This window comes from Salvia hispanica, chromosome 4 (assembly GCF_029641045.1).
Source record: "Salvia hispanica isolate PSC_SH4W2 chromosome 4, Shi_PSC_v1, whole genome shotgun sequence".
NCBI lineage: Eukaryota > Viridiplantae > Streptophyta > Magnoliopsida > Lamiales > Lamiaceae > Salvia > Salvia hispanica.
The window spans coordinates 57,188,126-57,210,625 of record NC_142695.1 but is presented as its reverse complement, the minus strand read 5'-3'; the positions used below and the strand labels follow the sequence as shown (position 1 = coordinate 57,210,625).

Genomic DNA, 22,500 nt, shown 5'->3' with positions numbered 1-22,500 from the left:
GTTTTATAATGATGCAGTAGTTCACCCTATTATGATTCGAGCCTTTAATTTATTCACTTACGCATTATCTCGAGAGAAGGTTACAATGAAAGTTCGATGCATAAAAGTCATCACATCGTTACTACAAATTCCAATAATTTATATACTTCATATATATGAGGCCTAAAATAACACACATACGTGCTATAAGTCATTCTATAATTCACTAAAAATTTAAATAAAACCAAGTGACGCATAAAAATTTGTTTCAATTCCATATTTAAATCAGGCCACGTGAACCGAATTTGGATTGTAACGAATATGCAAAATCCAAAAAAATACTAGTATTAATTTTTCCATTTTCTAAAGGAAAGTATTGATTCTCATGATTAATAACGACAACTTAATTTGGTAAACATAAGATGATCATGATTAATTAGTGTTTTTTCCCTCCATTTTACATAATGTATAAGCTTCTTCTCTTAGTTTAATGAACTCAACCAATTTAAATCATTGTAGAAACTTACAAACTCGTTTACTCCCTCTCATATAAATTTGGGGTCATGACAATGTGAGTGTGACATATTTATTAAAGAAGAATTTGACTATCTCTCATTTCTTGGATGTTGAAAGGTACAACCTTGTTTATGTCAAGGTTTTGGTTGTTGTTTTCATCCTTTCTCCCTCTTCTTGCTGCCATGTTATAGTATTTTGTAATTGTTGTTTGAAATGTTGAGTTGTGTGACCACTCCGGACCATGTTGGCTGATAATGTTAGGATGTGTGTTTTTCTATGTATATTGATTTCTTTGTTATTTTCTTGTCTATTTTAATTTTTTTCATTTGTTGTTGTTGATCGCCATTTTTTTGAGTTGAACGTTTTGGAATACATAAAAAAAATATGTAATATCGGCATTTTTTTAAAATCTTAACGTTGAATTGTTGTTGAAATCTAAGGATCCGTTTGATTTGACAAATGTAACAGGGGTAGAGATTTTTTCTTGCCAAATCTTCCAACCCCAAAACATAAGGGTAATTTTGTCTTTTCATGTGCTATCAATCACACATAATCAAGGATCATCTAATATGGAGTACCAAAGAACACTTATAAAAATATTATCTTGATTTTGGCCCATATTTCCTATAACGAGTTACATATCTTATTAGTTAAACCAAACGAGCATGCTTATATATAGATGTTTATGTATATAAAACTTGAAATGAAAAATCAAAACAAAGTCTGGTTTATGTTTCTAATTGGTTTTATGGTGTAATTAAGCTGCAAATATTACTTCTTTAACTTGAACAAAAGGCTAAAAATATTTAAGATTTAATTAGAGCCTTGAAGAGATGTGGAAATATATAGGCATGCAAAGCATGTGGAAATATATAGGCATGTAGAGATAAATATGTCATAAATGAGAGAATATTTGAAGATTTAGTGTTTCCAAACCCTATAAAAGTTCATTCTTGTGTTTTACAATAGAGCTGGAAAAAACATGGTGGAGAAGAAGCTGAATTTCAATCAACCAATATTATCTGTAAGAAAACACTCCCACAAGGTGACCTCACACATAGTTGATCAAAGGGAAGGCTTCCAAGTCATACATAGGCTTCTTCCACACAGATCAGAGCAGAACTCTGATCATGTGGGGAACCCGGTCTCTGTTCCCTTCCAGTGGGAACAAATCCCGGGGCGGCCAAAGGAAGAGATCCTAGCACAATCTCATGACTATGCTAGGCCTTTCGTGTGGGAACAAATCCCGGGGCAGCCAAAGGAAGATATCCTAGCACAATCTCATGACTATGCTAGGCCTTCCGTGTGGGAACACATCCCGGGGCGGCCAAAGGAAGATATCCTAGCACGCAGGGTGGAAGCTCTGCGAGAAACTAGTTCGGATTCTGATGCAAGTAGCGAACCAATTGTAGACGATTTAGGAGTCTGCCAACGAGAACACGGGAGAAGGAAAGTGGTGTATCAAGAAAAGTCAATAGTGCTCCACTGCAGGCCTAGTTTCAAGAGAGGAGGGAGTGATCAGCATGAGAATGTGATTAGAGTGTCTTGCTTGATGCCTCGAGCTTTCCTGAAAAGTTCGGTCTGCAGCCTGAGCCCCGTTCCTGCAATGAGCCGCGCCCACGTGATGACATTTCCTGGTAGCAGAATGCTGTGTGAATCTGCAGTGTCTGGCTCCTCAACAGACAGTGAGAATGAGGTGATGAGTCGTAAGGCGAGGAGTTACCATAAACAGTACATGCCGTTTCTTGTAGAGGTGCCGCGCAAGAAGAGCCTCAGAACCTTGCGAGAACTACTGGATGCTGATGATGCTGCAAGAATTTTGGAGAACAGTGAGAGTTATGTGAAGACAAGAGGTGTGATGAAGATAAATGAAGATTCATATTCGGATTCAGATTCAGACCATGATTCGAGCAGTGAAGGTGATATTCGGACTGCTGTGAACGAAGCAGCTGAGAATGCAAGAAAGCGGCTAGCAAGAGAGGGAGATGCTCCTCCACCTCCACCTCCACCACCACCACCACCACCTCTGCCGAAATCTCCATCAGATTCTTGGCTTTCTCGCACTCTATCGTCCACCTCTGTGGGGAAGGCACGGAGCTCTGTTTTCATGTCGCGGTTAAGCAACAAGTACTACTAAATTCAGCAGCTGATACATAGTGTGGAAGGCTAACATTATGCAATTCCTCTCACCAAACTTGCTCTTTTTCCTTTTAATCAGGAATGTAGCTTAGCTAATCTTGAAGTTCATAACTTGATGCAATGATATGAGGACAAAGAAAGAGAATACACACACAAACACAGGGAGAGAGAGAAGGAGAGATATGTAGGGTCAATCAAATAATAATATATAATACCTCAACTATGTACACCTCAAAAGTCTAATTTCTGCTAAAGCAATACTAAAATTGAGGCAAATTAAGACAATCTTGGCTCTTGAGAGCTTATAGAATTTGAATTATATGACAACAAAAAATTTCTTCAAGTTTTGAGCACGCGGCCTTTGTACTGTCCTCTCCTTATGACAAAGTCATCCGGAGGCTGAGACTCTTCTAACCAAGTGATTTCGGATATTGTTTCTCCATCCACCTCGATGGAACCTTCATTAAAAACCAAAATTGAAAATAAAAATAAATAAATGATGAAATATTAGGACTTTGCTTAGCAAGAGTATATGTGAATGTTTTCAGTTGCAATGAGTACCAGGTAGATCTGCGGCGGGGGACATTCTAAAATAAGTGCAATGGCGTCCATCTTCGGACGAGTAGGGCGGAGAAAGGATGTCGAAGATGGCGCATGGAGTGATGGCCTTGAAACAATGGATGTTACCACCACTAGTTGGATAAAGCACTGTTGTATCACATGGAGCTATCATGTCACAATCTTTCACAACCCTCGCAGGCCTTGCTCCTGAAAGTAATCAAATAATCTTAAGATCATTATTAATCTTGAAGATTTTGATGCAAAAACACCGATGACAATTCTTTTGGCACGTTTTGCATATTCAGATAAGTTCATGAATCCAAATAGATAAAAACATATGCCCAATATCTAAGTAGGTTATCATCCTCTAAAGATGGTTATTCAATGTTTATACCAAAAATTTCACTCTTTGCTATAAAATCAATATACAAGAATCAAGATAGACTGAAGCATACAGTTGCTTAGCTTTACTTAACCTTGAGATGGATCAGAAGGCCCAGGAATGTTGATCCAATCATAGGATTTTACATGTAATGAACCGTACAGAAGCTTACTCAGCACTGTCATCCCAGGATGGTTATGAAGAGGGATGACAGAAGAAGGTGGCATACAGAATATTCCCATCTGCGAAAGAGAAGTTACTTATTCAGTAATCTAAGGTTCCAAAATAATAAAAAGAATACAGTTTCATCATACAAAGTGCACTGTGTCTAGCCGTAAAAGGAATCAAGAACTGAGAAAATCAGAACAGGAAAGAGAAAGGAAAGCAGAAAAGTTGATATATCATAAGAGACACTTACAGAGAAGCCATCACACTCGTGCACATGCAGGTATTTAATTGGAGGGAGAGACTGATTTCCTCCATTGCGCTCTGTCAAGGTACCTGGCCAATTCCGTACTAGTTGGGCCTCTTGCTCGAGACCTACATCAGAAGGCTTGATTTTCTCTGCAACAAAGGATGTAAAGTGTTACTAACTGATAAAGCAAGCAGCTTAGGACATGCAGAGCAATTTCAGAATTAAAATATCCTTTCGCAAGTTGAATCCAATCCCTAAACCAACAAATCATTAAGGTCCTAATTAATCTGACACATATAATATCTTGAATTACAATAATATATAGTTCCTCATCCGAATCGGGCTTTTATACGTAGCAGATGCATCTATTACATGCATGATGTAAAGTGCTATGACTATTAGTATGACCGTTGTTCCTATTTAATTTCTGGAGAATTTTTCCTGCTAGGGCACAGATTTAGTAAGTAAAGTATTAAGCCATATATTCATATACACAACTTATTTTTAAATTGCTAACATCACACAATATAAAAATTTATATCTAAAATAGTGGGACAGCATGCTAAAAATTCAAAGAACAAAAAGGGAAGTTTTCCCAGCATGAATGGAATGTTTTCTATTCGCCTATCCCAAATATACCTCTTTTTACTACCTCACCGAGATATCCCAAAATAAGCCATGGGTCTGTTTTGTCAAAAACTACTTAATCTTTTGTGGTACTCAATAAACCCCTCATCTAAGCCTACAATGTTAGAGACGATTACCATTTCATATTTACTATCTTCACTGCTAAAGATAACTATCATTTCACATATGTTATCATTTCATAGATTCTAGCTTCATAACATCAGCAAATTTATCTCCAACAAAGATTACACAAGAATACATTCATTATAACATTCATTAACATGCAGTGCCAGTTAATATAGGGAATACAGTTGGACAAAGGGCCACTCTCAGTTAGAAAGTCAGGATTATGAGGCAAAGAATGCACATGAATAGAGGAAGATAATATAAAGCATGGTAACATGGTCATCGAATAAAACAGCTCTCTGATTTTTTGAGGTAACTACCTTTCCAATACCTAAGCTGATAGATGTTGTTCGTTTATGATAATTCCACGGACTACATACCATTTTTTAGACACATGAGAAAATGATAATCAAAGTCAATTTCAGATCTTGTATATCTTTTTATTCCTTTTCTCCCCAAGTTAATCCAAATAGATATAGAAAGTAAAAATACGAAAGAAGTGCAGTTGATTTTTCCTCTATAAAGAGTCTAATTCTCCAATATTCATTAACTAGGAAGAACTTCATCAAACATTACGGAGAAATGCCAAGTGTCACCATACAAAAAAATAAATGCATATGGAGATCCATGATAAAGAAACAAATGCTGGTAAAGGAAAAGGATGAGGACTTTTCTTCTTCTTACCTAATAGGTTGCGAACCTTTTCTAAACCCTCTTCTGAAATGGGTCCGTTAGGCGTAAGTGATGCTTTACACGCATTATAAAGCTTTTGTACGGCTGGCATTGTCTGGATAACGAACCAGCTAAACTATAAGAAAACGTCAAAAACAACAGCTTCGGTTCCACTGAATCAAGGGTCCTCTCTTTACTGAAGACCCTCTCACTTAATTGCACCCAATTTTATGCAAAAACTGCTGACCATCAAATCTTTGTATCCACACAAGCACCTTACTTAATAACTCATCTTCGCCGACAATACCTATTAAACAGTTTAAGATTGCAACAGTTTAACTTAATTTTCCAGATAGCACTGATAAAAATGTACATAGAAAAACTCAAAGAATCCACAATCAAATTAAAAATAGAATCTTGCAGGACCACTGAGAACTGTCCAATTAGAAGAAACTAAACAAATAGACTGACACTCAGTCATGTGCAGCTGCAAACAACATAGGGGCGCACCTAATTACTCAAATTAAGCTCCAATTACGACCTAATAGAATGAAATAAGAGGTGAATTGAGCCCCAAACCAGATGAAAACGGAAAATTCAGACGCGAAACAGATCAGCAAGCACGGAAATGATTCAATTACAGAAAGACAAACCACGGAATCAACGATTAAGGCAACGCAGAGAAACGAAAGAAGCTTAATTAGAAGGACTCACGGCGAAAACGAAATCACAGCTCCCCTCGCAGAAATGAAGATCGGTGGTTTTTTACGGCGAAAAAGAGATAAGTACAATTCTGAGGGGGCAGGCGGCGGGGGTGGCGGTGGGGGACGGCGGTGAATTTTTCGAGGGATTGAATTTGAGAGAGTTTGAGAATCCGGCGAAGGTCGGAAGCTGATTTTAGCTCTCTCACTGCAAGTTGATGCTATTCTATATTTGACGGTTATGCCCTTTGCCTCCTAAAGCTGATCATAGCTCTTCACTACAAGTTGATGCTATTCTGCATTTGACGACTTTGCCCTCAATACAAGTTGATGCTATTATGCATTTGACGACTTTGCCCTTTGCCTGATGACGAAGTTACTTAGGCGGGACAACTACACCACGCATATAACGACGATATCTACGCCGTTTTGGTAGGGATTGAACTCGTAATCCACGGTCAAACGTAATCAACTTTGTCACTTGAATTATGTTTCATTGACTCATATGTAATTATCGTATTCTGTTGAGTATTTTACATGGTAAGTAGGCGGGATTAAACTATAAAATACTGAAATACAATTCAGATGGTAAGACGTTTCTTGTTAATCTAATATAGTGGAAGTTTTGAATCAAAACATGGATAAAAGGGAGAATAGCATAATGTGAGGAATCAACATCACATGTGCGAGATTGAGCACTAAATAATCTTGTGATGTCTTAGTCTTGTCATTTAACCTCAATGTCTCATTGACTAGTAACCTAATCATGCTCAAGAGTAAGGTGTTAGGCAAAGCTTCCAAATTGTCCATAAACCCTAAGATTTAAAACCTAAATCCTGAAACAATTCTTTTTTCGTTTACAAGATTGTATCTAGGATTAAATTTATTGTGTGTTTGGTTCATGAGATTCATTCAACCCCACAACTCAATCCTAGATGGATAATTATGGGATAATTAGTCATAGCTAACCCTCTATGACTAAAATAATCTCACAAATCAATCCTAAACTGTATCTTGATATTATTTTATTTTGCAAACCGAACACCACCTTATATAGTATACTACAAAAGACAATTTTATGAATAGAGAATGAAAGCTTCATTATTTGTAATATATTAAGCGTTCTATATAAATTTTTTGCACGTTTACAATCCTGAATAAAGATATCGTAAATGATGCTTTAGAAATTCAGTGTTACAAAATGGGAGAACCAAAGAGCATCCAAAACACAGGAGTCTTTCATCATGTCCCCACAGCATGTTGGTCGAAGGCAAGGCACACAGGATTCACAGGATGGGTGTCACTCCTGCAAGTAAAAGCTTGCGAGCAGTTCTGCAAATGTGTTTATTAATAATTCGTCTTCAATTTGAATAATTGTGTTTCACAACTCAATTAGTTTGGATTAGATTTTGGCACATCCATGAACAGTAAAGTAAAGAAATAGTCTAAGTTAAATCATGACCTAGTTTACCTAAACCAAAGATAACACAACTCATACAAATGTTTCACCTTTGTTTAATATTAATAGGTATTTGATGTTTGCGTAAATCATACAAAACGTTTCATCCAAATTTTAATTTAATACATTCCGTCATACGTGTTTTAACATCATTAACTCTTTACCTATATGGCGTATAATACATGAAAAAATAGGAAATTTTTTTATACCAATATAAAATAATGATAAAACTTTTTGTACCAACAAGAATCAACGATGAAACATTTTGTACCCCACATAATAAAAGAGTTAACGACATCCAAACATAAAAGTAACAGAATATACTAAAATGAAACATGACTGAAACTTTTCGTATGATTTATATAATCTTCAAATTTTTTTTACCAAAAAAAAACAAATGATAAACGTTTTTGTGTAAATTGTGAAGTTACCCCTGTAAATAAGAATAATTAAGAATCACCCCCCAACTAACTACACTATCAATTAGGTTTTCTCTTCACCTTTCAAAAAATCCCTAAATCCCTCTCAGCAACTGCAGCTTCCGCGCCGCCCTACCTCACCGCCATGGTAAGCAATCCGCCAATCGCCGTTGATATCTGTATCTATAACATATGTATGCTTATCTACGCATCGATGACAGTCTAATTGATTGGAAAATTGCGCGATGACAGGCATCGGAGAAGAAGCTGTCGAATCCAATGAGGGAAATCAAAGTTCAGAAACTCGTCCTCAACATCTCCGTCGGCGAGAGCGGCGATCGTCTCACCAGAGCCGCTAAGGTACAGCTCAGCATTATTGCGTGCGTATGTTTGCTGTGGTTACCTCTATCGCTCTAATTAGGCGTTTCCGTTTTGATGAATATTTTATAGGTCTTGGAACAGCTCAGTGGCCAAACCCCTGTTTTCTCCAAGGGTAATATTTTCACGCTTATTCTAGTTTTAATTTTCTTTGTTAGAAGATTTTTTGGTATGTGTGTGATGCAGCTTATCATGAAGCTCTAATTGATTAACTGGAAGTGTAAAGGCTTCATTTTTGTTTAATTGGATGTTTGAAAAATCTCAATCTTTTTGTTGAAAGGTGAAAAATGAGCTTAATTTTACGTGACAGTGTGGAACGGTACGATAAATGTGGATTTGTTTTGCGGACTATGGCCAATAGTTACTGGAATTGAACTGAACTCGTCTTGTTATTGTTGCTGAATCAATTGATTTGGAATTATTGTAGTAGTGTGTGCTCATGGAAGTTGTTTGTTTTTGCGTTCTTACGTCCTGTAACATACACAAAAAGTGTGACACGAAAATTCGTTTGGTGGATTGCCTCTTTGACTACATTGGAAATGATAGTACATGCTGTGTGCAGTTGGGTATTTTGTTCCTGAATTCTCTGTTTATGATATAGTTTCGGGGTTCATCTCGTATCTATTGCTTTCAAGTTAGACGTTTACAAGATATGGTATGACAGAAAGCACATGTCTCATTCTTGTGTTGGCATTTTGTTTTACAGCAAGGTACACGGTGCGTTCTTTTGGGATCAGGCGTAATGAAAAAATTGCATGCTACGTGACAGTACGAGGTGATAAGGCAATGCAGCTCCTCGAGAGTGGACTGAAGGTCAAGGAGTATGAGCTGTTGAGAAGAAACTTTAGCGAAACTGGTTGCTTTGGGTTCGGTATTCAGGAGCATATCGATCTTGGAATTAAGTAAGTAAACTTCTCTTGCTCTCTTGTAAAATGGTTTCTCAGATGTTGCTTAAATACAAGTTAAATTGTATGGCTGATACATAGCTTGATCTTCATAATGTTTGCAAATGATTAATCAATGTTCACCACCCACCATAGCTAGATCTTGCTAACTTTTCTTCGTTACTTTTGATTACGTTGATTATGAAATTACTACTTGTGTTTGTATCTTTCTTACTATTCCATCTCCATAGGTATGATCCTTCAACTGGTATCTATGGTATGGACTTCTACGTTGTCCTAGAGCGCCCTGGCTACCGGGTTGGGCGCCGCCGCAGGTGCAAGTCCCGCGTTGGTATCCAACACAGGGTCACGAAGGAGGATTCGATGAAGTGGTTCCAAGTAAAATACGAAGGTGTTATCCTCAACAAGGCCTCCAATATTGGTGCTTAATTCTGATCTCAGTTATACTAGACATTTTCAGCTGTTTTCTGTGAATGATCTTCATATTTCATTCTACATCACATTGCTTGTACTTGGGATTTCACCCCTAATTTATCTTCTCATTATTTGGTTATCATTATGATTTCTACTGTTTTGATTAAAATTTTGAATCTTTAATTTTTCTAGTCTTTAATCCCTAAAACTATCTCAACAAGTCTAAGACAAGCTGATCAATAAACTTAATTTTACAAGTTTGACATGAAAAACCAAAATAAAGTTTGGTCAGAATCAAGTTGGATGTGTAGTATGTGTGTATGAAGACAAGCGCTTCAACAATCAATTCCATTGCCATCTTAAATTCTTAACCTCCACCATGGTGAAGTTTTGCCCAAGACAGACCCTCGGACCCGGCCCGAAGGGAAAAAACTAGGGATGTCAGTGTAGCTAGCCTGAATAGCCCGCCCAATTTATAGGGTTATGGTTGAAAATCTATAGCCCAATAAAATCACAACCCGATTAGCCCATACCCGATTAACTTGCAACACGTTAAGGCTAGACCCGAAAATTCGATAAAATTTCTATTGTTCTATTTATTTGACTCATAATTTGTCGCTTCATTGATTATTTTTTTGATATAGATAACTACAAAAATAACTTTTAATTTTATACTCCCTCTATCTGCGAATAAGAGTCATGTTTTTCTATTTTAGTCTGTATGTGAATAGGAGTCCCGGTTCACTTTTACCATAAATGGTAATAGGTCCCACCTTTCACTAACTCATTCCATTCATATTTTATTTAAAACTAATATATACAAGTAGGACCCTTATTTCACTAACTCTTTTCCATCCACTTTTTCTTAACATTTCTTAAAATCCGTGCTGCCCATAAATGGGACTCATAATGGCGGACGGCGGGAGTATTAGATATACAAATTATAGATTAATTTTTATTAAGTAATATAATAATAGATAAATAAATTAGAAACATCATTCACTGAAAAATATATAAATTTCTAAAACATTCTTTAAATTTTCTAGAAATATGTTTATACTTCATTTTGCACAAATCTCAAATATTAATATTTGTTCATGTTTATGTTTGAGTTTAAGCATGTCTCAAATTATCAAATTTATCATAATTAAATGTTTTACATTATATAAATATAACTAATTTTCATCATTATTTATTTGATTGATAGCATATTAATTTTATCGGTAGCAACCCGATTAACCCGTTGGCTAGCCCAACACCCGAGCTTTTACGGTTAGGGCTAAACTTTTGCAACCCAGACCCGATTGACCCAAAATCCGATAGGGTTGGCCCGAAACCCGTTGGGCTGACCCGATTGACATCTCTAGAAAAAACATAGGCTTCCACTGTGTAGCCTTGGACACGCGCACACCCAGAGCGAACCTCCCTGGATTGAGTTCACTATTTGGACTTTTGAATATTCAATTTTGTATACAAGTATTGAGTTCACTATTTTGTTCAATTTTGAATTGAAGGTCATAGGGATAAAATAGAGTATTTATCAATTTGGAATGGTGTAGGTTCATAAATTATACTATATGGCTTTCTTTGAATAGTATGTATAGCACATGGTTTTATTGTAGTATTACAAAGTGCGACTTGTTGCTATGTCGGATAGTAGGACTAGAGGATTATTTGATCATGGAAATTTTCAAACCCTTGAGCAAAAGCCGAAGAGGCAAGTAGGGTACTGTTTGAGTAAGAATAATTAAAAAAAAATGTTTAGTTCGATTTGACATATTCTGGAAACAACTTGTAATATTTTTTAGTGAATTTTTTTCTCTCAGGGTTTATTCAATTATTTCTCTTTAGTTTCATTTGACCATTTTATATTAAATCATAAAAATAATCTTGTCAGTGGACGACACAGATTTTGATAATTGATAAATGAATTGAATGAGAGATAGAGATGTTGAAGTTTAGTTAGTTGATATTGAAAACCACCTAACAAAATTTAATACAAATTTACAAAGATAATTTTGATGGACAAAATAAGAGTCGTAGAATATTTTATAAATACTTGTAACGCCTATATTTAATATTCCCCTTGTCCCGTTTTAGTAGTATCATTGACTTTTCTGCCTTCTTTTTATAAAAATGATAAAAAATAGTTAAAGTGGAGAAATAGTAAAGTAAAAGAGACAATAATGTAGATAAGACTCTTCTCTATATTATTCTCTCTCTTAATTTATCATTTCTCCTCTTTAACTATTTTTTTTATCATTTTTATAAAAAAAAGGCAGAAAAGTTAATGGGACTGCTAAAGCAGGACGGAGAGAGTAATTCATAACCGTTGCATGAATACGTTGACTTCTTGTGTCTCCCAATTGGCAGCTCAACAATTTCGTGGTAGAAGAGAGTTTTTGACCAAAGGTCGTAGGGATAAAATAGTGCAATTTTTTTATTATGTCAAATCAAAGATATATGGTTATTTATGATTATATTTTCTTTTCACGTGATGCATAAAAATTATTACTGCAATGTATATGAAATCAGAGATTTTTACAAATTGTATCAAATAATTGCAACATTATCTTTTTCAAGTAAATTTATATACTGTGTAAAAATTTCAAATATATAAATCAATAGATTTCATATAAAATGGTGCATTCAGAAGTATTTTATTCTATAGTTAAATATATACTATAGTTAAAATATATATAAATTCTTAAAATTGAAACCCAAATATTTCAAAAATACAATTTAACCACGCTTGGTATATATATCTAATACAGTAATACATATCACCCTTATTATTACACGAAAACACATAATACAAAAAAAATAAAAATTACTATAGTTTAAAATAATTGAAATAGTTATAGTTTGGTGAGAATCAAATGTGCTCCATGCTGAGGCTGCAGAGTGAAGAGATGATGAGGAGCATGCGTATACGAAGGCGAAAGCTTGAACGAATAATTCTGCAGAATCATAACCATCGCCATCTTAACTTCCACCATGGTGAAGTTCTGCCCGATGCACACCCTCGGGCCCGACCCGAACGGGATGTATATAGGCCTCCCCTGCGTCGCCTTCGACACGCCCTGAGAGAACCTCTCCGGATTGAAGATGGCCGCGTCGTCCCCCCACAGGCGCGTGTCGTGGTGCATTGCTAGCAAGGGCAGCTGCATCTGCACTCCGGCCGGGATAGTGTACTTTCCGAAGTTCGCCTCCTTGTATGTAAGCCTGGCGAGCGTCGCTCCCGGTGTGTATAGCCTCAGAGCCTCGTGGAGGATCATGTTCATCTGCACGCAGAGGCGGACACATGTGTTAGAAGTGAACGAACAAGGGAGGAATGATTTTTCATTTTTTATTTTTTATTTTTTATTTACTTCAGCGAGGGGTAAATTTGTAATTTTACGTTTTAGATCTTAAATTAGGTCCCCCTGACAGTCTAGGATGACTACGTCTATTGATTAGTAGGGTGACAAATCGTGTTTGTTGGGCCATTATCAGGTCAACCTGTTAACGACACGACCCAATAAGGACAAATACAAACATGGCACGTTAAGAAAATCCCAAACCCGAACATGAACACGACCTGCTACACTTAACCCCGAACACGACACGAATTTTTTTGTGTCCTTAACGTGTCGACCCAATAAGAACACGAACCAAATAAGCTTTGACCCAAACGTTTCATAAAAGCTACTTAGATATCTGTAGTGAAAATAAAATTCTACAAACGATGTCGTTTGGTGTTTTTTTCAACCAAAAAAAAAATTATGCAAGAAAGATTGTACTCAAAGTTTCATAAACTCGTTACGGATTTTTCTAGTTTAAATTGAGGTGAAGAAAGACAGTACTCACAGTTTTTAGGTGGTTCAGCTCTTGATAATCGGGTTTCCCTTTCCCGAAACGCTCCAAAGCCTCGTCCCTGGCGCGTGTTTGCCAGTCCTCGTGCTTGCTCAGAAGGATCATTGTCCATACCAGCAAACAGACAGACGTTTCCTGGCCAACGAAGTAGAACACCTTGCACTCTTCCATCACTTCTTCCATTGACATTGCAGAAGCTGTCCCATTCTGCTTCACCTCATTCGCATTGGATTCCAATAGCATGCCCAATAAGTCATTCGTGCTCGGCTCGCCCTCCTCCATCGCCTTCACCCTCTTCCTGATGACTCCGAGCACCCTTGACTCGATCTCATCCATGATTTCCTTCATCCTCCGGTTGTTTTTGGTGGGAAGCCATCCCGGGACGGGCATATGGCGACCGGCCTCGTTGATTCGCTCCACCTGCTCTCGTTGTAGCTTGAAGATCTTGTTTCCCTCCTCGTAGCTGCTCCCGAACACGGTTCTTGAAATCACGTCGCTCGTCATGGTCTGAAGATAAGGCCACACGTCGACCTCACATGATCCTGAGTCTGGTACGATCGCATCCCATTTCTTCAGCATGTCAACCGTGCTGACGTGGAACGCCGGAACCATATGCTGTTTCATTAAATGTAGATATTAGTTTTAATACTAAATTGAATTTTCTCAGTTCCACCGTAGTTAAGTCATATTCATTTTTTGGTCGTTCCACTATTTTTTATTCACATAATTAATTAAAACACTCATTCCTTCATCATCGTGACCATAAAAAAATGTCTCAACTACAGTAGAACAGACAGAATAATTTGTTTGCATCATTGCATGCAATTTCATGATATATATACCTTTAATTTCTCAACATGGAAGCCAGGGTTAATTAGCTTTCTATGTTTGGCCCATTGCTCTTTCTCGTACGTTCCAACTCCTTTGAACATTTTCCCAAGTGAATTAGCAGTCGGCTTCAGATAAACATTGTTTTTCGACAAAATCTCTCGTATAATCTCAGGCTCCCTTATGCATACCGCGGGCCTTGGTCCAAACCAAACAAAGTTGTCATCACCTGAAAATTTGCACTCCATAATCATTTAGTTAACCCTAAACAATAACCATTTAATTAGAGGTAAAACGTCTTATCAACTTAGCTGCATGCAGTCGTACGTACCATAAGTTTTTGTAGCATGGTGGACGATGGGAGTCGCTCTATGCGCAATATCATTCGTGAACTCCATGGGTTTGGACAAGGCTTCTCCGGTGATCTTTCCTATCTCTTTGAAATCTCCATAGAAAAGCTTGTAAGAATTTCCCTTGAAGCCTTGTTGGCGTAGGATTTTTTCGAGTTTTTTGGGGGTAAACCACACCCAATCCAATACTTTCCATAGATATATCAGAGCTACAACAGCACAAGAAATTTTGGCTGACAAGATGAAAACATCCATTGCTTTAGTGAATTGGTTTTTGATTTGGAGTGGAAGATAGAGTAGAGGTATGAGCTTATTTATACACGATAGATGGTATTGTTCATCACGTTTATTTCCTATTTGGAATTTGAACAGTCAGTTTTGTCGACTTAATTAGCTAAGGTCGATGTCTTTCTTTGAAAAAAAAAATCATAATTAACAACGACGTTTAGGAATATATAATAAATATACTAAATTTCATTGGGGCAAAATAATAAATGAACTTTAGCCAATTTCTCTCGACCAATTTGTTAGCAAAATTAAATCCATATCCCAAACTTCGAATGATATGCGAAAAAAATATAGTACATGAACTTTTGATGTGTGGCCACTTTCCCCGACCAAGTATTTCGACAAAATTAAATTATGTGATGTGTCTAGTGGCAATTTTAAATGACGTGAAGATGACACGATAAAATTAGTGTTGAAACGACAAGTCAGCACATCGAAACAATGTCATTTTGATGATTAATTAGGTAGTTTTTTTTTACTTAATTTAACTTTTTATAAATTATGTGACGAAACAACGTTGATTTGGTCTAATAATTAGACATTTCGATGAGTCACATTTAATCAAGATACATCCATTTTAGACATTTTGTTTGGATTCGATTTCGAGCAATATTAGAGGGAAATTAGCTGCACGCTAAAAGCTTATCTATTTTTTTCACCATATTCAAAGTTAGTGGTAAAAATCTTGGCCTAGCTGGTGTACTTTTCCACTATTACTATTTCACTTCATTACATGCAGCCGTCATGCTTGAAAATTATTGATATGCAATTTCAAGAATTTTTGTTTTAGCCATTTATGATTTTAAGTCCCATACCATACATATCTATTTTGTAGTTGGTGTTAAGTAGTATCCGCCTTTAACAAAATAACAATAAAAAATACTACTATCATTTGTTTCTTAAAGCAGGAACTTTAAAAACGGCACGAGTTATAATGCAAAGTTGTTAAAATAGGAAAGAAGAAAAAAATGGATAAAATAAGAGAGAGAAAATAAAAAATGGAATTAGTGTTAGACTGTAAGTTGATATGAGGTCCATTTTCTAAAATGAAGAGTTTTTATTTTTAAAAAATGGATTAAAATGAAAAGAGTTTTTTCCTAGGGGAAGTAATTGCCACTTGTCATTATATGTATCGGTCAAGAAGTCAACGTTAGATTTGTATGACACTAAAAGCAAGTTGGTGCGAGTGGAAATATGTAAGAAGATGCATGCAAATTATAAACTGAACTTTCAATGGCCCATCCCTTTGCATTGCTTTCATTCACATAGTGTCTATGTGTATATATTGCTATAGTAGCGTATTCAGAAATTTTGATTTGAGATACGACAATTAATACTAACACACATCAGGTAGGGGCGAAGCTAGGATTTGACGAGAGGAGGGGCAAAAATATATTTATAAATAAATTTTGTGGTAACGAAAAGGAACATTTAAAAGAGAATTTAAAATAAATTTTTAAATTTGAATAAAATACTACTCCCTCCGTCCCCGATTAATTGTCAATATTTTCCATTTTGGTCCGTCCCTCAATAATTGTCACACTTCATTTTTACCATAAATGGTAAGTAGGTCCCACATTCCACTAACTCATTTCACTCAAATTTAATTATAAAACCAATATAAAAAAGAGGTCTCACATTCCACTAACTTTTTCAACCAACTTTTCTTTACATTTTCTAAAACTCGTGCCCGGTCAAATAGTGACAATTAATCAGAGACGGAGGGAATATGAATATAGATTTTTGACGAGGGGCAAATGCCTACTAATCCTCCAAGTAGATCCGCCCATGAGTCATCAGCAATGTCATAAATATTGAACTAGAAGATGGAGAAAGTGTTAATAACACATTAATTATAATCCATCTAAATAATGAAATATGAGACATTTATTATGAAACGGAAAGCATTTTTTATTATTTAACAAAAAAAAATATGTTCGTTCAGCATTTTCGTTCGAAGTACTCAACAAAGTCGATTCAAAACATTGAAAATCATGTTCATGTGAAAACGATGCATGTCACATCATTTGAGCATGATGAGGAAATTATAGAGTTGTTGAATATTTATATGCTATAAATTAAAACATTTGAAATGCCATCTTATAATTCACGGTTGAATGCTTAGATTGGTCTCTGATAATTTGTAAACATAACAAGCACAAATATTTGAATGGAAAATTTTCAATTCAACCTCTCATAATCATAAGACAACAAAAGATTACTTTTAATGTAGGAGTATCAAAAAATATGTTGTCTAGATTTTTTGGGGTTTAATTTGACTTTAGTTGAACGCTAGAAAATCTTGTTATCGTATAATTAAATAATCTTTAAAATGTAGAATAATAAAAAAAAAGTGTTAATCCCATTTATGTCCCAAACTTTGACCATTTTTCGGAAAATATTGAAAACTTATATTATCTTTTTAAAAATTCTTAATAATGCAAAAAGTTTGATTTATGTTCCCTTTGACATACTTTTAGTTTTATTCATCAAAACAACTACTCCCACGGTCCGCAAAATACTGTCCAAGTTTGACTAGTTTTAAGAAATGTGAATAAAAGTTAGTGGATTCATAAAAACAACTACTCCCTTTGACATACTTTTAGTTTTATTCATAAAAACAACTACTCCCTCGGTCCGCAAAATATTGTCCAAGTTTGTCTCGGCACAAGTTTTAAGATATGTGAAGAAAAGGTAGTGGAATGTAGTTCCTACATTTATATATTAATTTTATAATAAAATGCGCCCATTTACCAAAAATGTAAAAAAACAAAGTGGACAACATTTTACGAACGGACCAATAAATTTTATTTGAAGCTCATGATAAGTGAAACTTCCCACAGTTTTCACAATACTTGTGATTACAACTTATTTTTTCGATTAGAAAAAAACATGCATACAAAGCACACCGTTACTATAAGAAAACACACAAAACATAGTAACAAAAGTTTGAAAAAAAAAATTTCAATTATAGTTTGGTAAGAATCAAATGCGCTCCAAATTGAGGCTGGAGAGTGATGAGCGCATGAGGAGCATGCGAATACGACGGCGAAAGCTTGAACGAATATTTCTGCAGAATCAACACCATCGCCATCTTCACTTCCAGCATCGCGAAGTTCTGCCCGATACAAACCCTAGGCCCCGACCCGAAGGGGATGAACTTAGGCTGACCCTGCGTGGCCTTGGACACGCCTTCAGCGAACCTCTCGGGTTTGAAGCTGGTGGCGTCGTCCCCCCACAGCCGCTTGTCGTGGTGCACTGCTAGCACGGGAAGCACTAGCTGCACTCCGGCTGGTATACGATACTTTCCAAAGTTAGCCTCACTGTGAGTAAACCTACCGAGTGTCGCGCCCGGTGTGTACACCCTTAGAGACTCGTTCAGGATCATGTTCATCTGCGGGAGAGCGTATACGTGTTGTTAGATTTTACGGAGACTAGGTATTGTACTATTTATGTGTGACTCAATAAGTATTAAGTTGATTTCTTTTTACTTCATATTTATACAGGATCACCCATGCTTTGAAATAATGTTAGATTTTACGAAGACTAGGTACGATCTCATTTATTAAAGCGTAGCTGATATGTTATAAGGTGAGACCAACTAAGTCCAAGTCTCCAATGATGTTTTATCATAAAAGTCAAATTTTCAATTACTACTAGTTACTTATATTTATCACTTTTTACTTTTTATTTTCAGTATATGACAACTCACATTTGAATATATCAAACGATCAGAAGTATTAATAATATGTACTCACAGTTTTGAGGTGGTTTAGCTCTTGGTATTCCGGTTTCCGTTTCCCAAAAACTTGCAAAACCTCCTCCCTGGCTCGGGTTTGCCAGTCCTGATGCTTACTCAGAAGGATCATTGTCCATACCAGCATAGACGCAGAAGTCTCCTGACCGGCAAAGTAGAAAACCTTGCACTCCTCCATCACTTCCTCAATAGTCATCCCAGATGCATTTCCATGTTCTCTTATCTCCTTTGCATTGGATTCCAACAATATACCCAACAAGTCATCCATGCTCGGCTCACCGGCTTCCATCGCCCTCATCCTCTTGTTGATGATCCCGAGCACCCGTGACTCTACCTCTGCCACAATATCCTTCATCCTCCGGTTGTTCTTGGTGGGCAGCCATCCCGGGACAGGCATGTGGCGGCCCGCCTCAATGATCCTCTCCACCTGCTCCCTCTGGAGCTGGAAGATCTTCGTCCCTTCCTCGTAGCTGCTCCCGAACGCAGTTCTTGAGATCACGTCGCTCGTCATGGTCTGAAGATGAGGCCACACGTCGACTTCACATGATCCGCCATCTGGCACGATCGCATCCCATTTGTTCAGCATGTCCACAGTGCTCAAGTGGAAAGCCGGAACCATATGCTGTTTGCATCAAAGGTAGACATTAGTTCACTGTCGAACTGGCCAGTTTTGTAATTAACCGAACCGGTCAAACCAGCCGGTCCGGTCTGGTCCGGTTTTTAAAAATGCGCGTAATTTCAAGATATGTACCTTTAATTTCTCAACATGGAAGGCCGGGTTGATCAACTTTCTATGTTTGGCCCATTTCTCTTTCTCGTACGTTGCTAGTCCTTTGAACATTTTCGCAATTGGATTACCAGTAGGCTTCAAGTAAACGTTGTTTTTCGAAAAAATCTCTCTTATAATCTCGGGATCGTTGATGCTTACTGCAGGCCTTGGTCCGAACCAAATGAAGTTATTCTCACCTGAAAATTGTAACCATTTAGAAATATTTTTGGGTCATATGATGACTTAAATAATCTTGATTGCATACAAAAGAAGTACTAAAAGATGAGAAGTCAACTTACCCAAATAAGTAATATGTAGGATAGAACTAGTATATGTAATTCTAGCATAAAATGTTATCTCTATATTCCAATCTAGATTGCATGCATTCAGTGGCTATAATACAATTCACCTTTTTTTATATAGTTTTCAAATTTATTACAATTTTAGGTAAAATGTTACGCAAAAAAGCACTATCAATGATCCGAATCACCTAAAAATACATTTGCGGACAGAATTTATAAAACATAGCCCCTACCTATCTTTTTTTCTGCGATGCACGAGAAGTGGTCATACCGTGGTTTTTGGCAGCTTGGTGGTAGATGGAAGTTGCTCTAGGCTGAATATCATTAGTGAACTCCATGGGTTTGGACAAGGCTTCTCCAGTGATCCTTCCTATCTCTTTGAAATCTCCATAATAAAGCTTGTAAGAATTACCCTTGAAGCCTTGTTGACGTAGGATTTTTTCTAGTTTTTTGGGGGTAAACCACACCCAATCCAAAAAATTCCATAGGTATATCAGAGCTACAACAGCAATAGAAATAATGGCTGACAAAATGTAGACATCCATTGTTGTGATAGTTTAGTTTTCGAGTTGGAGTGGAAGATATGAGAGGGATGGGGCTTATTTATACACTATGATAGTGTTGTTTATTATGTTTCCAATCTAGAATTGGGAGAAGTCAATTATGTGGGCTGTTTCATTTGGTTAAGGTTAATTAGACTTCAATTAGATACTAATTAATATTAAATTCATTAGTTTGTTCAAGTTTGAATTGAAAGTCATAGGGACAAATTAAAAAGTGCATGTATCAATATGGTTTGGTGGTGGTTCATTAGTATAATATTTAGATGGCTTTCTAGGAAGTGTGTTTATAGCATATTGTTTTAGTTTTAATGTTTAAATTATGTTCAACTTGTTATGGCTGCGTTATGGCTGCTGTATCTCATTTTTAGAGGAAAACAAACGAGCCCTTATTATTAAAAATGGGCGGCCCCACACATGACCCCAATAAAGGGATTAAGCTTCTATCAAGTGAAAATTTTCTTTTTATTTCATTCATATAATTTCCTTGAATTCTCTGTATTTTATGTGAATCATTGTGAAAAAAACCATTATTATAGATAGAGATGTCAATCGGGCTAATCCGTTCGGGTTCGGGCCAACCCATTCGGGTTGTCAGGCTATTTGGGTCCGGGCTACTCGGGCTATGAAATTTTCGGGTTATAAATTTTCAACCCTAACCCTAACCCGCCGGGTTTCGGGCTAACCCATCGGGCTATTCGGCCTTAAGAACTTTCAAAAATAATCACTTGTAATCAAATTTTCCTTAATAAAATGATTTTATATTTTATTATTTTCTTCTTCTTAGTGATAGAATCATATAAAATCTTCAAATTTTTCATAGTTTTCCATAATCATTGGGAGAGAAGTCTTTCATCTCAATCAACTATAATCTAAAGATTCTAAACAAAGATAAATTAATGTTAAATCAATTGATTTCAATTAAAGCTTGTGTTCGCGTCATTATTTTGGCATTGGTCATAATTTATTATTTGAAAATTAAAAATCATATCTTACATGAATAATTATTAAAAAGATAAATATATTGAGATTTTGATGGGTTAATTCTTAATTTTGGCGTTGGTGGTAGTAAAAAAATAATGGCAGGTAATGGGACGATAGAATGAGTTGAGGTGGAACTTGAAAGTTGATAGTGTGGGATTGAGTGGAAACGTGTAGAATGTAGATTTAAAAAGACTGATTGTGTCATATAAAATTAAAAAATACAGAAAATCCCTAAAACTCAATATTTTTTAATTAAAAGTTGTAACCCGTCGGGCCAACCCGTTTAACCCGCCAACCCATTCGGACCAACCCGTTTAGCCCATTTTATATTCGGGTTATAAAATTACAGCCCTAATCCGCTCATTTTACCGGGCTATTTGGTCCGACCCAAAAATTTCGGGTTGAATTGACATCCCTAATTATAGATAAAAGGATATGAAAAATATTGTTCAGAATTTCAAACTCAAAATTTAAAATACATAGCCTTTACCAAAACAAATTTATGCTTTTCAAGATTTTAGTGTTACTAATGCTAGAAATATTGTTTCATAAAATAATTTCCAATATGTACATTCCCAATTTTTCAGCATTTATTTTGAAAAATGCCCCCCACTTAAATTTACTTTTAAAATTTTCAAACTTTGCGAAATATTGATTTGTAGGTTCTGTCTAGATTTCATTGGGTTAATAATTAATATTGATGTCTTTCTTTGAAAATAATACAACAACAACGATGCTTAGGAATATATAGATAAAGTTGACTAAACAAGATTATGATTGATTAGTGATTGTCCTATTCCCCATTGGCCATTAATCCCAAAGTAATATCTATTCACTGTTGTATTCTTAGGTCAAACGCTATCCATATTATTATGTTTTTTCGGCTTCAACTTTTGGCGTTCAATTCTAGTGGCCGCCATATTTGAAATTATTTAATAATATCTCCATCTCCAAAAATAAATAGATTAGTTTTACTATTTTCAACCGTTCTTAAAATTAGACAAAATTTAAATCTAGAAAGTTTTTCAACAAAATCCATTAACATTTGTTCCACTATTTATTTCTTCTCTTTCTTACTTTTTATCATCTATCTTTTACTTTAACAATTGCACAT

The 22,500-nt window shown here is 36.0% G+C and overlaps 5 protein-coding genes across 5 annotated transcripts; 2 read left to right on the top strand and 3 right to left on the bottom strand.

Annotated features, from left to right (window-relative positions):
- The first annotated feature begins 1,477 nt into the window (after window positions 1-1,477).
- LOC148929638 (uncharacterized) lies at window positions 1,478-2,702 on the top strand. Its single transcript, XM_089069733.1, has one exon. The coding sequence runs from the start codon at window positions 1,478-1,480 to the stop codon at window positions 2,630-2,632; it is 1,155 nt and encodes a 384-aa protein (XP_088925859.1). The 3' UTR covers window positions 2,633-2,702.
- Window positions 2,703-2,817: 115 nt separating this feature from the next.
- LOC125192380 (plant cysteine oxidase 5-like) lies at window positions 2,818-6,310 on the bottom strand. The gene is made up of 6 exons (XM_048089916.2): window positions 6,132-6,310; window positions 5,430-5,724; window positions 3,996-4,141; window positions 3,672-3,819; window positions 3,196-3,402; window positions 2,818-3,092 (listed from the first exon to the last, which is right to left on the bottom strand). Exons 2-6 carry the CDS (start codon window positions 5,527-5,529, stop codon window positions 2,974-2,976), a joined length of 720 nt encoding a protein of 239 aa, XP_047945873.2. The 5' UTR covers window positions 5,530-5,724; window positions 6,132-6,310; the 3' UTR covers window positions 2,818-2,973.
- Window positions 6,311-8,007: 1,697 nt separating this feature from the next.
- LOC125192712 (large ribosomal subunit protein uL5) lies at window positions 8,008-9,835 on the top strand. Its single transcript, XM_048090339.2, has 5 exons — window positions 8,008-8,144; window positions 8,249-8,356; window positions 8,447-8,489; window positions 9,081-9,276; window positions 9,510-9,835. The coding sequence occupies exons 1-5, from the start codon at window positions 8,142-8,144 to the stop codon at window positions 9,706-9,708; spliced, it is 549 nt and encodes a 182-aa protein (XP_047946296.1). The 5' UTR covers window positions 8,008-8,141; the 3' UTR covers window positions 9,709-9,835.
- A 2,541-nt stretch (window positions 9,836-12,376) lies between these two features.
- On the bottom strand, window positions 12,377-15,021 carry LOC125197455 (cytochrome P450 72A225-like). Its single transcript, XM_048096192.2, has 4 exons — window positions 14,708-15,021; window positions 14,391-14,605; window positions 13,543-14,163; window positions 12,377-12,977 (listed from the first exon to the last, which is right to left on the bottom strand). Exons 1-4 carry the CDS (start codon window positions 14,979-14,981, stop codon window positions 12,552-12,554), a joined length of 1,536 nt encoding a protein of 511 aa, XP_047952149.2. The 5' UTR covers window positions 14,982-15,021; the 3' UTR covers window positions 12,377-12,551.
- Window positions 15,022-17,953: 2,932 nt separating this feature from the next.
- On the bottom strand, window positions 17,954-20,403 carry LOC125195515 (cytochrome P450 CYP72A219-like). Its single transcript, XM_089069996.1, has 4 exons — window positions 20,114-20,403; window positions 19,523-19,737; window positions 18,773-19,393; window positions 17,954-18,408 (listed from the first exon to the last, which is right to left on the bottom strand). The coding sequence occupies exons 1-4, from the start codon at window positions 20,385-20,387 to the stop codon at window positions 17,983-17,985; spliced, it is 1,536 nt and encodes a 511-aa protein (XP_088926122.1). The 5' UTR covers window positions 20,388-20,403; the 3' UTR covers window positions 17,954-17,982.
- Between the last annotated feature and the right edge of the window lie 2,097 nt (window positions 20,404-22,500).